Raw genomic sequence first — 14,000 nt, forward strand, 5'->3', positions numbered from 1 at the left:
TGCGGATGAAAGCCTTGTATGTGGTGAGGAGCTCAGGTGTGCCAAGGAAGGACTTCGCACGACGGAGGATGCCCAGTCGGCGACTGGCTTTGGAGGCCAGCTTGGAAATGTGGTTTTCCCAGGAAAGATCATGGCAGATAGTGAGACCCAAAAGCTTGAGTGACAGAACTTCTTGGAGAGGATTATTCAGAAAGTAGATGGGAGGGTTGTCCAGTCGGTCTTTTCGGAGAGACATCGTAAGAGTGTGAGATTTGTCAGGATTGAAAGACATGTTCCACTTGTTTGCCCAGTCTGTGATTTTGTCCAGGTCTGCAGAGAGTGAAGAGGCTGCAGACTGTCGATCTGAGTGATGAGGAATGGAGCGGCAGAGAGTGGAGTCATCAGCAAAGAGATAGAGAGGATTTTCAAGAGAGTCAGAGAGATCATTGATGAAGACCAGAAAAAGCACAGGGCCCAGAACACTGCCTTGGGGAACTCCAGCCTGAACAGGAAGAGGAGATGAGAGAAACCCATTCAGGGCCACACGTTGACGACGACTAGAGAGGAAGTACGCCAGCCATGCGTGGAGATTTCCATGGATACCAAAGGAGGAGAGTTTGGTGAGCAGAGCGGGGTGCCAGACCGTATCGAAGGCACGGGATATGTCGAGGGAGACAGCTCCAATTTCCTGTTTGGCATTGAGGACCTCCATCCATTGTTGAGACAGCAGAAGCAGCATGTCCAGAGTAGAGTGACCTGGTCTGAAACCAAATTGATGATCAGAGATCAAGCCATTGGAGAAGAGGAAAGATTTCATATCCGAAGCAATGATGGATTCCATGACTTTGCTGATAATTGGGAGAAGGCTGATTGGTCTGTAGTTGCTAGGATCTGTTTTTGCACCTTTTTTGTGCAAAGCGGTGATGTTGGCTGATTTCCAAGCAGATGGCAGATGACCTTGAGCAAAAGAGAGGGTGAAGAGAACAGAGAGAGGGAGTGAAAGAGCGGAAGAACAGGATTTTAGGACCCGTGGGCTGATGCCGTCAGGTCCAGTTGCAGAATCAGAGTCGAGGGTTGACAGAAACTTTTCCACCTTGTCAGGAGGAAAGGACACGGAGTCCAGGAGCAGCTGGGTACGACTGGGTGTGGTGGGTACAGAGAGGGATGGGTTTGGGACACAAGATTTAGAGGCAAACACAGAGTTGAGGCATTCAGCTTTTTCATGTGCGGAGTCAGCTGTGTAGCCGTTTGAGATAAGGGAGGGGATGGAGGGGGAACAAACACCAGAAACAGATTTGACCAGACGCCACCAGGATTTGGAAGAGGGAGACAGATAAGAGAGTTCGGTCTTGAGAACGGAGAGATATTGTTCCCTGGCTCTCCTGAGGGTGGACACACACTTGTTTCGGGCTTTCTGAAAGGAAATGAGATTTCCTTCCGTTGGATTTGCTTTCCAGGAGACGAAGGCAAGTTGTTTCTGGGCAACAGCCTCACCACAAGATTCCGTGTACCATGGACGGGTGGAAGGGTATGACAACTGAAGACGAGATGGGATAAATCTGTGCATGAGAGAGAGCAATTTACTTTGGAAGAATTCCCAGGATGAGTTGATGTCAGAGGTGGTAGAGATGGGAGACCAGTCCAGATGATTGATGGCTGCTTGAAGAACGTGCCAGTTGGCCTGAGTGAAATGCCAGACTCGTCGACGCTGAGCAGGCTCCCTGAGAATGGTCAGAGAGATGTCCACTTCAACAAGGATATGATCAGATGATCCGATTGGAGCAGAAGAAGGGCAGCAGACATTTTCAGGGAAGTTAGTCATAACCAAGTCCAGAAGAGAAGATGCTCCGTTGACTGAGATCCGGATCGGGAAATTGACAGATTGTGTCAGTCCCAGTGTCGCAGAAGTCCTTTGCTGAGGAGCCATGGCTGGTGAGAGAGGTACCCACACCCAGCCAACTGGCATGGTGACAATTGAAATCACCACATATGAGGAAGAGAGAGTTGGGATGAGTAAAGTTGGGATGAGTACTGACGTCTGTTGCCCTTCAGACTGACAATTTGAGTCGGGTTTTAAAGGCCAATCTTTTAACACGAATGTGTGTTCACCATGGTATATTATTTGGGGATAAAACAGACTCAAAAAACATTTTCCATAAAAGAGTAATTATGTCTCTTATATTGGAATTGTAGACGGTGGCTTGCAAACCGAGCCTCAATGGCGGTGTACAGAGCGTTATTTTTTTTAAACAACAATAAATGCAAGGTGCAGTAAGATGAAATTTGCTGCACATGATGTGCAACACACACAGAGTAAGATGAGTGTTCATTTACGTCTGTATGATGTCCAAAAAATAAAGAAGATAAAAGCAAACCTGACACTAGGCCGAGGCTTCAGACTTTGGCATGCTCATGAGGCTGCACCATCAAATAAACTGTTCCAACCAGACATTTTTGGAGCTTTTACACTAATATTCCTCATAAAACACATAAGCAAGCATCTCGATGTAGCAAATATATATTCAATCTCATAACTAAGCAATCAATCAGAAAATTAAAAACGCCTTGGCTTACCGGAGTTGGGGCTGCCTGTGGAGAGAGGAAACACACCGTTTTGATGCGATGTTTAGGATGGAAAGCCAAACAATTTCCTTCCAAGTGCAGCTGAAAAGGAAATCAATACAGCCAAGTTTCTCATCCACTTTTAGTCTGCATGCAAACAGATTTAGTCTGCATTTTAGACTGCCAAACAGATTCAGCAGGAAAAAAAACAAACAAAAAAAACCGATATATATCGATATATACAGTCACGTGAAAAAGTAAGTACACCCCATGTAAAGTTTTGACTTTTTCAACATATTTCAACATACAGCTATTTGATCTTCATTTCAACAATATTGATAGATAAAGGTGATATAATACAACAAATATCATGAAACATTTACATTTTGTAGTCCATTGTATAATTTAAATAAACATAAATGCAAATTTCGCATGTGGAAAAAGTAAGTACACCCCTAACATTTATCACTACTTCAAATACCTAAAATTAGAATCAGGTGCACCAGCTCAGGTGCAAATGATTATAACATCGTTAGAGAGGATCTTGGAGGAACCTATCTTATTTAAACCTCAGACATTTAGTTTGGTTTGCTCTTTGTTGTTGAAGTGTGCTGCGTCACCATGCCGAGATCAAAAGAGCTCTCTGAGGCCTTCAGAAAGAAGGTTATAGATGCCAACGAGTCTGGGAAGGGATTTAAAAAGATCTCCAAACAATTTGAAATCAATTATTCGACTGTCAGGAAGATCATCTACAAGTAGAGAAGATTCCAAACAACTGCCAACTTGTTCAGGCCAGGCCGCCCCAGAAAGTTCAGCCCGAGAGCAGACCGTAAGATGCTGAAAGAGGTCTCGAAGAACCCCAGAATGTCATCACGGGACCTACAGATAGCTCTTGCCACTGTTGATGTCAAAGTGCACGAGTCTACCATTACAAAGAGGCCTCACAAATGTGATCTACATGGGAGGTGTGCCAGGAGAAAACCTTTGCTGTCCAGAAAAAAACATCAGGGCAAGACTAAAGTTTGCCAATGAACACCTAGGTAAAGACCAGCACTTCTGGAACAATGTGCTCTGGACAGATGAGTCAAAGGCAGAGCTATTTGGCCACAGTACCAGAAGACATGTTTGGCGAAAACAAAAGACAGCATTTGACCACAAGAACCTGATACCAACTGTAAAGCATGGTGGTGGAAATATTATGGTTTGGGGCAGCTTTGCTGCATCAGGGCCTGGGCAGCTCACCATCATAGAATCCACGATGAATTCTTAATTGTACCAGAGGGTGCTTGAGGATAATGTGAGGCCATCTGTCGGAAAGTTGAACCTCAACCGAAGGTGGACCTTGCAACATGACAATGACCCTAAACATACCAGTAAATCCACCAAGGAATGGCTGAAAAGAAAGAAATGGAGGGTTCTGGAATGGCCAAGTGAAAGCCCGGATCTAAATTCCATCGAGATGTTGTGGGGGTGGGGGGGACCACCGCGGTGGCAACTCCATGCCACTTGATTGGCGGAGCCATGCTTTGAACAAGGGAACACTCGGGCGCTGTGGACATGGCCCTCGGGGAGGTGACAATAGAGCCCCGTATACAGTCGTGGCCAAAAATATTGGCACCATTGCATTTTTTTTTGTCAAATAATGCACCATTTCTTCCAGAAAATTGTTGAAATTTAAAAAAAATTTCAGTGTTCACAATATTTCTTTGGTTGCAGTGGAACAAAACAAAAAAAAAAAGCTGAAAAAATTACTAAATCTTAGCTTATTCCACACAGAAATCCTAAAATGGCCCGGACAATATTATTGGCACCTTTTAGAAATAATTAGATTTCAAGCTGGTGATTCTCCTTTTTTCTTTTCTTTTTTTTTGTATACAAGATCGAGGCTCGTGAAAGAGCTAACATTAATCACAAAAAAGTCAAACCGACACATAAAAGACAAAAAATAAGGGGAGCGGTCGACAAGATGGGGAGAGAGGGGGAAGGACACAAACACAACATTTGAGAGCAGGGACATCGGGAGAAATGTGGGAGGGGGAGGGCTCGGGGGGAGGTGGGAGAGGTATAAAACATATGAACACTGCAAGGACTTCCAGGAAAGAAGTTGGAATTTCAAAAAAAAAAAAGTGTATCTGGGGTGAATTAGCGGGGGTAGAAAAGATCAAGGTTTTGGATGGGGGAAGATAAGAGATGGATCTTTACTTTGGAATTAAACTCACCAATGGTGAGTTGCAGGTGCTTGCAATATAAAAATCACTCATTAAAGAGTTTGAATAGAGAAAAGGAGTCATTATGCTGTTTTGTGTCACTGTGTGTTCCGCAATGAGCATGGAGAAAAGGAAGAAAACCATAGAATTGTCTGAGGAGGTCAGACACAAGATTGTAGCCAAGCATGGACAATCTCAAGGGTACAAGTCCATCTACAGAGACCTTGATGTTTCTGTGTCCACCATACACAATGTTATCAGGAAGTTTAAAGCCCGTGGCACTGGAGCCAACCTCCCTGGATGTGGTCGCAAGAGAAAACTTGATGAAAGATTGCAGCGAAGGATTGTTTTAATGGTGGAGAAAGCACCTCTATCAACTGCCAAACAGATTCAAGCTGACCTTCAGACACAAGGTACGACAGTTTAAACTCGCACCATCCATTGCCAACTCAATGAAAGAGGGTTCTATGGTAGGCGATCCATGAGGACCCCACTGCTGAGAAAGCCTGACTGGAGTTTGCCAAAATACACCTGAACAAGCCAAAATCGTTCTGGGAGAATGTCCTCTGGACAGATGAGACCAAATTAGAGCTTTTTGGCAAACCACATCACCTCTATGTTTGCAGAAAACAAAATGAAGCCTTCAAAAAAAAAGAACACCTTCCCTACAGTCAAACATGGAGGAGGTTCAGTGATGTTTTGGGGTTGCTGTGCTGCCTCTGGCACTGGGTGCCTTGAATGTGTGCATGGAATCATGAAATCATGAAATCAGGAGATTACCAAGGCATTTTGGAGTGCAATGTTCAACCCAGTGTCAGAAAGCTGGGTCTACGTCGAAGGTCATGGGTCTTGCAGCAGGACAATGACCCCAAACACACTTCAAAAAGCATCCAGGAATGGTTCAAGACAAAATGCTTGACTGTTCTGAAGTGGCCAGCAATGAGTCCAGATCTAAATCCAATTGAACACCTGTGGGGAGATCTGTAAACAGCAGTTGGGAGAATGCACCCTTCAAATCTTGGATAACTGGAGCATTGCACAAGAAGAGTGGGCCAAACTGCCAGTAGAGAGGTGTGGGAAGCCCATTCATGACTATAGGAAGCGCTTGACTGCGGTTATTTTGTCCAAAGGCTGCGATACCAAATATTAAGTCTGGGGTGTCAATAATCTTACTATAATTCCCCAAATGTCCGTCTGTCTGTTCGAAGGTACCGTAAAAACTGCTGAACCGATCGCAAAGATATTTTGGGTGGGTAATCCTGGGACCCCTGGGAGTAAAATAGGCTATTTCATTTCCCAATTTCAGCTTTGGTCTCCAGAATTCTCAGGTTTGGACTCCCGCATAACATTTGCATTCGCATAACGTTCATTGTTCTCATTGTGACGATGTATGTGTTCACGGTAGTGTTTGACGTGACGGTGTGAATGTAATTTCGTAATGTTTTTCGTTTCGTAATCCTTTAATGAACGTTTAATGTTTGATGAACGTTTAATGCCCTTCGATGTCCGGGGCCGCACACGCGCTACAATGGACTGGCCAGTGTGTACCTTGCCCTTCACCGTCATGCTCGAGTAAACCGCTGAGCCCCGTCCGTGATGGGGACTGGGGCTTGAGACTGTCCCACGAACGAGGAATTCCCAGTAAGCGCGAGTCATCAGCTCGCGTTGATTAAGTCCCTGCCCTTTGTACACACCGCCCGTCGCCGCACAAACATCACAATGAAACACAATCACAATTCACATATTCGTGCAACAAGGCTCAAGGTCAGACATTAGAAAAGGTAGGCATCTACCTAAAGACAGATTTCTTCAGCCATGGACAGCTTTATGTCACCATGAGTCGCGTTGGCAGCAGTGACAATATAAAAATGTTTGCCAAGAACTTCAAAGAGAGAAAAGGAACTTTTATGAGCAATGTCATCTATCCTGAAGTTCTAAGCTGAAGAAGAGGTACAAAATCAGTCAATTCTTTTCCCTAAAGAAAAGCGTACAGTTGATATCACGATTTGAAACACGATGGAATAACATTTACCGATATGAACAGTGATGTGGCTTTTATTGAAATTCTAAAGATACTGTTTTGATTTTGATGATTTACGTGTGATATGATTTGACGGATGTTTATATGAATCGTTTAAAAAAAAAAATTCTGCCTTCAATTTCTGATATTTTGCCTTTTCATTTCGGCTTCCCTATTGAAGCCCCGCCCATAGGGCGGGTACCGTTGCTAGTTTTGTTAATTCCATTTCTTTTTATTTTCTTATTTAAAAGGATATATTAAGTTCTGAATAAAAACAAAGGTTCTGAAATATTAACAGTGAAATAATGAATTGTGGAGACCAAATACTTTTGTCAATTTCAACTTATTTTTAGAGAAAATTGTGAGTTATTTGGAAAAAGTGCAAGGGTGCCAATATTTTTGGCCACGACTGTAGTTCAGTTACATTTGCACTGAGTCGGAAGCGAGAGGCCAGAATGAGTTGAGTTGGACTGAGCTGCAGAAGACCATTTAACCTATTGGAGTAGGTGATGTGCATGGGCGATCCATCTTCTCTTCTCTTCGCTTTACTCTCATTGGTGCCGCTGGTGTGGAGCTGGCTGTGCCTGCTCAGGGAGCCTGTGTCCACCCATATCCTTTACAAGACCTTGCCTGGCCCCTCCATTGTAAATGGATTAGATTGTGTGCACATGGCTCCCGAGATTTATATTTCTGTATCAAGTGCCTTTCACTTTCCTGAGTGTGCTTTTATTTATTTATATTTGTTGTTTCAGCTTGGCTTGCATTTTGGGATTCTCCATTTATATTGCCCTATCTCTTTTTAATAAACAGCTGTTATTCTTTAAGTATATGAGTTATCTGATAACCCGCCATTATCCCATGCACATGCAAACCATTTCAGCACGGTTTGGGTAATCCCTAGGGGAGATAAAATTTGTAAAACATTCGTTTTATGAGACCAGTGGGATTTTGATCTCAATGCTCAATGTATCCATGCTCAATGTAGTTCGAGTGCGATTCCGTTAAATTTGGCCATTTGTGAAACACATTGCTTCGGTGCATGGGGTTCGTATTAGCAGGCTGATTAAAGTGACTATTAATGATTCAAAAGCCATGTGATACAAGTAACCAATTCTGATTTCTGTTCCAACGTGGTGTCTGTGCATACATCATACAATACTGTAATGGCAATCATCAAAAAAAAAACACTTTAAAAATATAAATTTATAAAAACATTTCAATAAAGCAAAATAAAACAATAAAATATTAGAACAGCACTCGGTAGAGCGCATACCTCCACCAGGCTGAACAGTTTACGTTTTGTATCCCACTGATAGGCCGGATCTGGATTCGGACTTGAACCAAAATCGAATTGGCTTGTTCTTGTCACCTAATCAACTCATCGACCATTTTTTGTCACAATCCGTCCACAACATTTTGAAATATCATGCTATATAATCGCTTATAGCCCCATCTCTCAATGGTGAAGAATCACTTTAAAATTCTCGTATACAGTTCCAGATTCAGATCTTCACCAAAATTGAATCGATTCGTACTTGTCGCACACCCAACCTGTCCACCAAGTTTTGGACGAATCTGTCCATAACTTTTTGAGATATCCTGCTCACAGACAAACAAACAGACAAGGAAAACAGGGGTGAAAACATAACCTCCGTCCACCTTTGGTGGTAGAGGTAAGAATAAATATTTTCCATAAAGGCAAAATAAGAATATTTCAAAAGAAGGTTGCCTGGTACCTCACCTTGTGAAGATGATTGAGTTGATAAAGTGGTGCAAGCTGGCAGTGCTCTTTCAGCATATTGTGAGAAACGTCCAAGGTCTCAAGACACTGAAGGTGTTCAACACCTGCAGGATGAAACGATTTGTGATGCTGCTAACATTATACATCATGTCTTCATCACAAAGTAGGAGTATGATCAAATAAAAAATGCACTGCATTTTGTAGCCAGAGTGCAGCATTCAATACCATTGATGCCGTGAAGATTGTTGCTGCCCAACATCAATGTTGTGAGGTGAGAGCGTGCCGCAATGCATAGGATCGGAAGCCTCTCCAATAAGTTGAAGCTCAGATTCAGCTCTGCGAGTTCTGTGAGAGACTGTCCAGTGCACACTTTTTAAATCAAGGACAAATGCATTGAAAAATTATAAATAAATAAATCACAAAAGCAGACATGGACACCATTATTTTAAGCCCCAAAATTTGCGTCAGTCCGTTTTGTAGGATTATATTTTGAGTGCTGTCAGTTCCGTTCAGAGCCGCTACTCGAAAATGATGAAACACATTTCTTTATTATTGGATAAATGTTCGCAATAAATTGTTCATTTGTAAATATACACTTTACCATCTCCACTACCAACACAAACCTTGAATTATCTACTTGTATACACTCCACTGTCTGCAATTGCCATGGTTAAGGGAAATTATTTAATATATGAGCAGTAGGTCATGTCTATCATGCTACTGGTAAACATGTAATCCAGTGCTACCTGTTCATGGTTGGGTTGTCGGCGACTAAACCAGCTCCCCCACCTAGGCTCGCCCGGGTGAGGAGGATGTGACACACCCAGCAAGACTAAAACCAAGACTTGTCAAGGGCGGGTGAGCTCAGCATGAGCCAACAGCATGTCACTGCAACGCAACTTTCCCCCAGTCATCTTGCATTGCTCATCACTGGGCATCGGGCAGGTTCGGTGAAGTATGTGCGGCAGAAGATGGCGCATATTCTGCATTACTTTAAACAAATCCCAGCACAGGCTTCATCATCATGACAGTCTTTGGTGACCCCTTGACAGACAGCCGATGATGATGACTCTCTGGTATACCTACAAGCCACCTGGATTTTTTTTTATTACAATACATTTTACCATTCCACCTTCTAAAAAACATTTAAAAAGTCAATGCAATGCAACAACCTTCCCTACAGGTGCACAAAAGTCTATGCAACACAGAGGATTACAATACACACAGTTTGATGAATACACACAGGATTATGTCTGATGAATTATTTGCACTAAGGGAATGGGAAACGGGAACAGGTCAAAACATGATTCTAAATATGAACAGGTAAAAACCTTAAGGGGGATTTCTTTGAAGTGCTTCAGGCATTAATGCGAAATGAAAAAACATATGGTGTATAAGCACAGCCTCGAATGCTTCTGAAATAATATAATTAAACAAAATATGTGCAGTATATAGGCACAGAACGCTGGCTTGATTGCTCGATGCCTCAAAAAAAACAACTTGGGTTACGTAACGAAGCCAAAACATGCTATTGCGTATGGTGTAATATATAATACAACATGCTCATATAGCTTGGAGAGATTCCAATTCCACTGGGCCATGAACGAATGATCCTATAGGCCGGAAGGCTTGAAGCCTGGGGCCTGCACAATCTGTGTGCCTCAGAACGCCTGTGACACCTATGGCTGCAACCCATCGACATGTGTTGATGCTTTTAAAAGTCACTTTTGGTCTTTTTCACATTGAAGAGAAAACCTAAAGGGAAAGTTTTATACCTCTCCCACCTCCCCCGAGCCCTCTCCCTCCCACAGATCTCTCGATGTCCATGCTCTCAAATGTTGTGTTTGTGTCCTTCCCCCTCTCTCCCCATCCTGTCTAACGCTCCCCTTATTATATGTTTTATGTGTCGGTTTGACTTTTTGTGTGATTAATGTTCGCTCTTTCACGAGCCTCAATCTTGTATACAAAAAAAAAAAAAACCATGGTGATTGTGAATACAACACTTCTAAATATATCTTGGGCCCAGCGGAGCAGCAAAATGGCAGATGTATGATTTATATTTTCAAGGGTGGAGTCAGATTCCAATGGTGGTTGGAGTCAGGCCAGCTGTCCAACCAATGGTTGTAATGAAGCATACATACACATTCTGAGGTTCAGCTAATTATATATAGAAGAAGATTCCAGTAAGCAATATTTTATTTTTATTTTTGGATAGAAAGTCAAGGCTTGTGGAGAGCTGGAACACAGAACGGATGGCATACAGAAAAAACACAGAGAAAAATATATATATGCAGTCACGTGAAAAAGTAAGTACACCCCATGTAAAGTTTTGACTTTTTCAACATATTTCAACGTACAGCTATTTGATCTTCATTTCAACAATATTGATAGATAAAGGTGATATAATATAACAAATATCATGAAACATTTACATTTTGTAGTCCATTGTATAATTTAAATAAACCTAAATGCAAATTTCGCATGTGGAAAAATTAAGTACACCCTTGGCTCTAATAGGTGGTATTGCCCCCTTTGGCAGAAACAACCTCAAGTAGGCGTTTCTTATAACTGTCTACCAGTCTCTGACATCAACTGGGAGCAATTTTTGCCCACTCCTCCATGCAGAATTCTTTCAGCTGTGCGATGTTTGAGGGGTTTCTTGCATGCACAGCTCATTTTTCAAATCCCCCCACAACATCTCGATGGGATTTAGATCCGGGCTTTGACTTGGCCATTCCAGAAACCTCCATTTCTTTCTTTTCAGCCATTCCTTGGTGGATTTACTGGTATGTTTAGGGTCATTGTCATGTTGCAAGGTCCACGTTGAGCTTCAACTTTCCGACAGATGGCCTCACATTATCCTCAAACACCCTCTGGTACAATGAAGAATTCATAGTGGATTCTATGATGGTGAGCTGCCCAGGCCCTGATGCAGCAAAGCTGCCCCAAACCATAATATTTCCACCAACATGCTTTACAGTTGGTATCAGGTTCTTGTGGTCAAATGCTGTCTTTTGTTTTCGCCAAACATGTCTTCTGGTACTGTGGCAAAATAGCTCTACCTTTGACTCATCTGTCCAGAGCACATTGTTCCAGAAGTGCTGGTCTTTGCCTAGGTGTTCATTGACAAACTTTAGTCTTGCCCTGATGTTCTTTCTGGACAGCAAAGGTTTCCTCCTGGCACACCTCCCATGTAGATCAAATTTGTGCAGCCTCTTTCTAATGGTAGACTCGTGCACTTTGACATCAACAGTGGCAAGAGCTACCTGTAGGTCCCGTGATGACATCCTGGGGTTCTTAGTGTTTTCTTTCAGCATCTTGCGGTCTGCTCTCGGGCTGAACTTGCTGGGCCGGCCTGGCCTGAACAAGTTGGCAGTTGTTTGGAATCTTCTCCACTTGTGGATGATATTCCAGACAGTCGAATGATTGATTTCAAATTGTTTGGAGATCTTTTTAAATCCCTTCCCAGACTCGTAGGCATCTATAACCTTCTTTCTGAAGGCCTCTGGGAGCTCTTTTGATCTAGGCATGGTGACGCCGCACCTTTCAACAACAAAGAGCAAACCAAACTAAATGTCTGAGGTTTAAATAAGACAGGTTCCTCCAAGATCCTCTCTAACGATGTTCTAATCATTTGCACCTGAGCTGGTGCACCTGATTCTAATTTTAGGTATTTGAAGTAGTGAGAAATGTAGGGGTGTACTTACTTTTTCCACATGCGAAATTTGCATTTATGTTTATTTAAATTATACAATGGACTACAAAATGTAAATGTTTCATGATATTTGTTATATTATATCACCTTTATCTGTTAATATTGTTGAAATGAAGATCAAATAGCTGTATGTTGAAATATGTTGAAAAAGTCAAAATTTTATATGGGGTGTCCCTCCTTTTTCACATGACTGAATATTTATTTTTTTTTATTTTTTTTTTAATATACATAAACATACTTATGTTGGGGAGGGGAGGAGGTGGTGGGGAAACATGCAGTGGGAGATGTAGGGGGTACTGACAAGAAAGCGTCAACAATAACGAACCGGTACTCACTGCAGACCACTTTTCTAGAAAGACATTACAAGGGTTGTTGAAAGTGAAGGGTTGTTTTAGGGAAAGGTTGGTGTCAGCAAGAATGAATGTAGAGCTGTGGAATAGCAATGATAGGACATGGGTTGTGATCCCAACACAAAGGGAATATAAAATGTAGGAAGAAAAGCTCGGTCAGCAAAGTCTTAAGTATGATGGACGTCACGGCCACCAAATCATCATCAGACCATTCCTTACTTAAAAAACAAAAAAAGACCTCAGATTAATTTTTTTAACAAGTTATTCTTGGAATCTAAACCAGTCTCAATGCGTTTCAACATCCCTCATAGTTTTCAATTTGTGACATCAACTCATTATAGCTAGGTCACTAATTCAGCTGGAAATGCTGACATTAACTGCCTGTTAAGTGTTGATAAATATAAGAACGAGTAAAATATTTTACATCTCCCTTTAAAGCAACTTATTTATAATGAATTCCATTGTTTGTTTTAACTTTTGTTCCCCTCTTGGCATTCTCTTGAATTAGAGATAAAAAGCACCTTAAGGAAGTCTTCACAATCCAAGATCTTGTTGTGGCTCAGATTTAATATCTTCAACTTGGGGAGCGAGATCTGCATGGGAAATTGATGGGGAAGGTAAATAATTCCCACAAACATGTCATTTGATTTTCACAGCAAAGAAGTAGAGAAGGCATATTAAAATAGAGGTGTATCCAAATGGAAATAATGGCAAAAAATTTAAAACTGGGGAATAGGTATACATTCAGGTCTTAGTACAGAAGTGCAAAAAAACTCAATGCACGTAGAAATTACTGCTCTTAATGGAAGGGGCAATGGCAATACATTAATTATTGTACCGGGCTGCAGGATGGCATAGAGGTATGCACACTCGCCTCTGAGCTGCCTAGCCTGGGTGTCCCTATGGGGTGTCCCTATGGTGTAGAAATTACTGCTCTTAATGGAAGGGGCAATGGCAATACATTAATTATTGTACCGGGCTGCAGGATGGCATAGAGGTATGCACACTCGCCTCTGAGCTGCCTAGCCTGGGTTTGAATCCGGAACCAGGCGATAAACTGTCATCTGGCGTTTCACAGCCAGGGCGATTCATCAATGTGTGTGCCTTCCCTTGGGTGGATGTTAAACTGGCGTCCGGTCTACCAGCATTTGTTGGTGGACATTAAAGATCCCACGGTGTCCTTCGCAAAGAGGAGGCGAGTTATCGCCGACATCCTGAGCAAATTATAATTCCTGCCCTAACCAGCAGGGGGCACTGCGTCAGCAGCACCGCGACACCCTCAGCCAATGATGCTACCCCACAACCTTGCGCTGCATACGAACGAAGAAGTTCATGTACTGTGCTCTATACAGAGCATCTGCTCTGCTGAAACAGTTTATTGGTTATGTTACGTGTCCACCTTGCGGCACCGCAGCGAGTGCACCGA

The 14,000-nt window shown here is 42.4% G+C and overlaps 1 protein-coding gene across 5 annotated transcripts in view; it reads right to left on the reverse strand.

The window, feature by feature from the left end:
* The window catches only part of STK11IP (serine/threonine kinase 11 interacting protein), a 131,304-nt gene that overhangs the window by 69,747 nt on the left and 47,557 nt on the right, over positions 1-14,000 (reverse strand). For all 5 annotated transcript variants that reach the window (XM_078782542.1, XM_078782540.1, XM_078782543.1 and 2 more), the window contains 4 exons: positions 13,096-13,167; positions 8,735-8,864; positions 8,510-8,613; positions 2,554-2,643 (listed from right to left, as the gene is read on the reverse strand). In XM_078782542.1, coding sequence (XP_078638668.1) covers positions 2,554-2,643; positions 8,510-8,613; positions 8,735-8,864; positions 13,096-13,167 — 396 coding nt within the window. The remainder of the gene's footprint in view (positions 1-2,553; positions 2,644-8,509; positions 8,614-8,734; positions 8,865-13,095; positions 13,168-14,000) is intronic.

Source organism: Myxine glutinosa, chromosome 7, assembly GCF_964187855.1.
Source record: "Myxine glutinosa chromosome 7, kmMyxGlut1.1, whole genome shotgun sequence".
NCBI lineage: Eukaryota > Metazoa > Chordata > Myxini > Myxiniformes > Myxinidae > Myxine > Myxine glutinosa.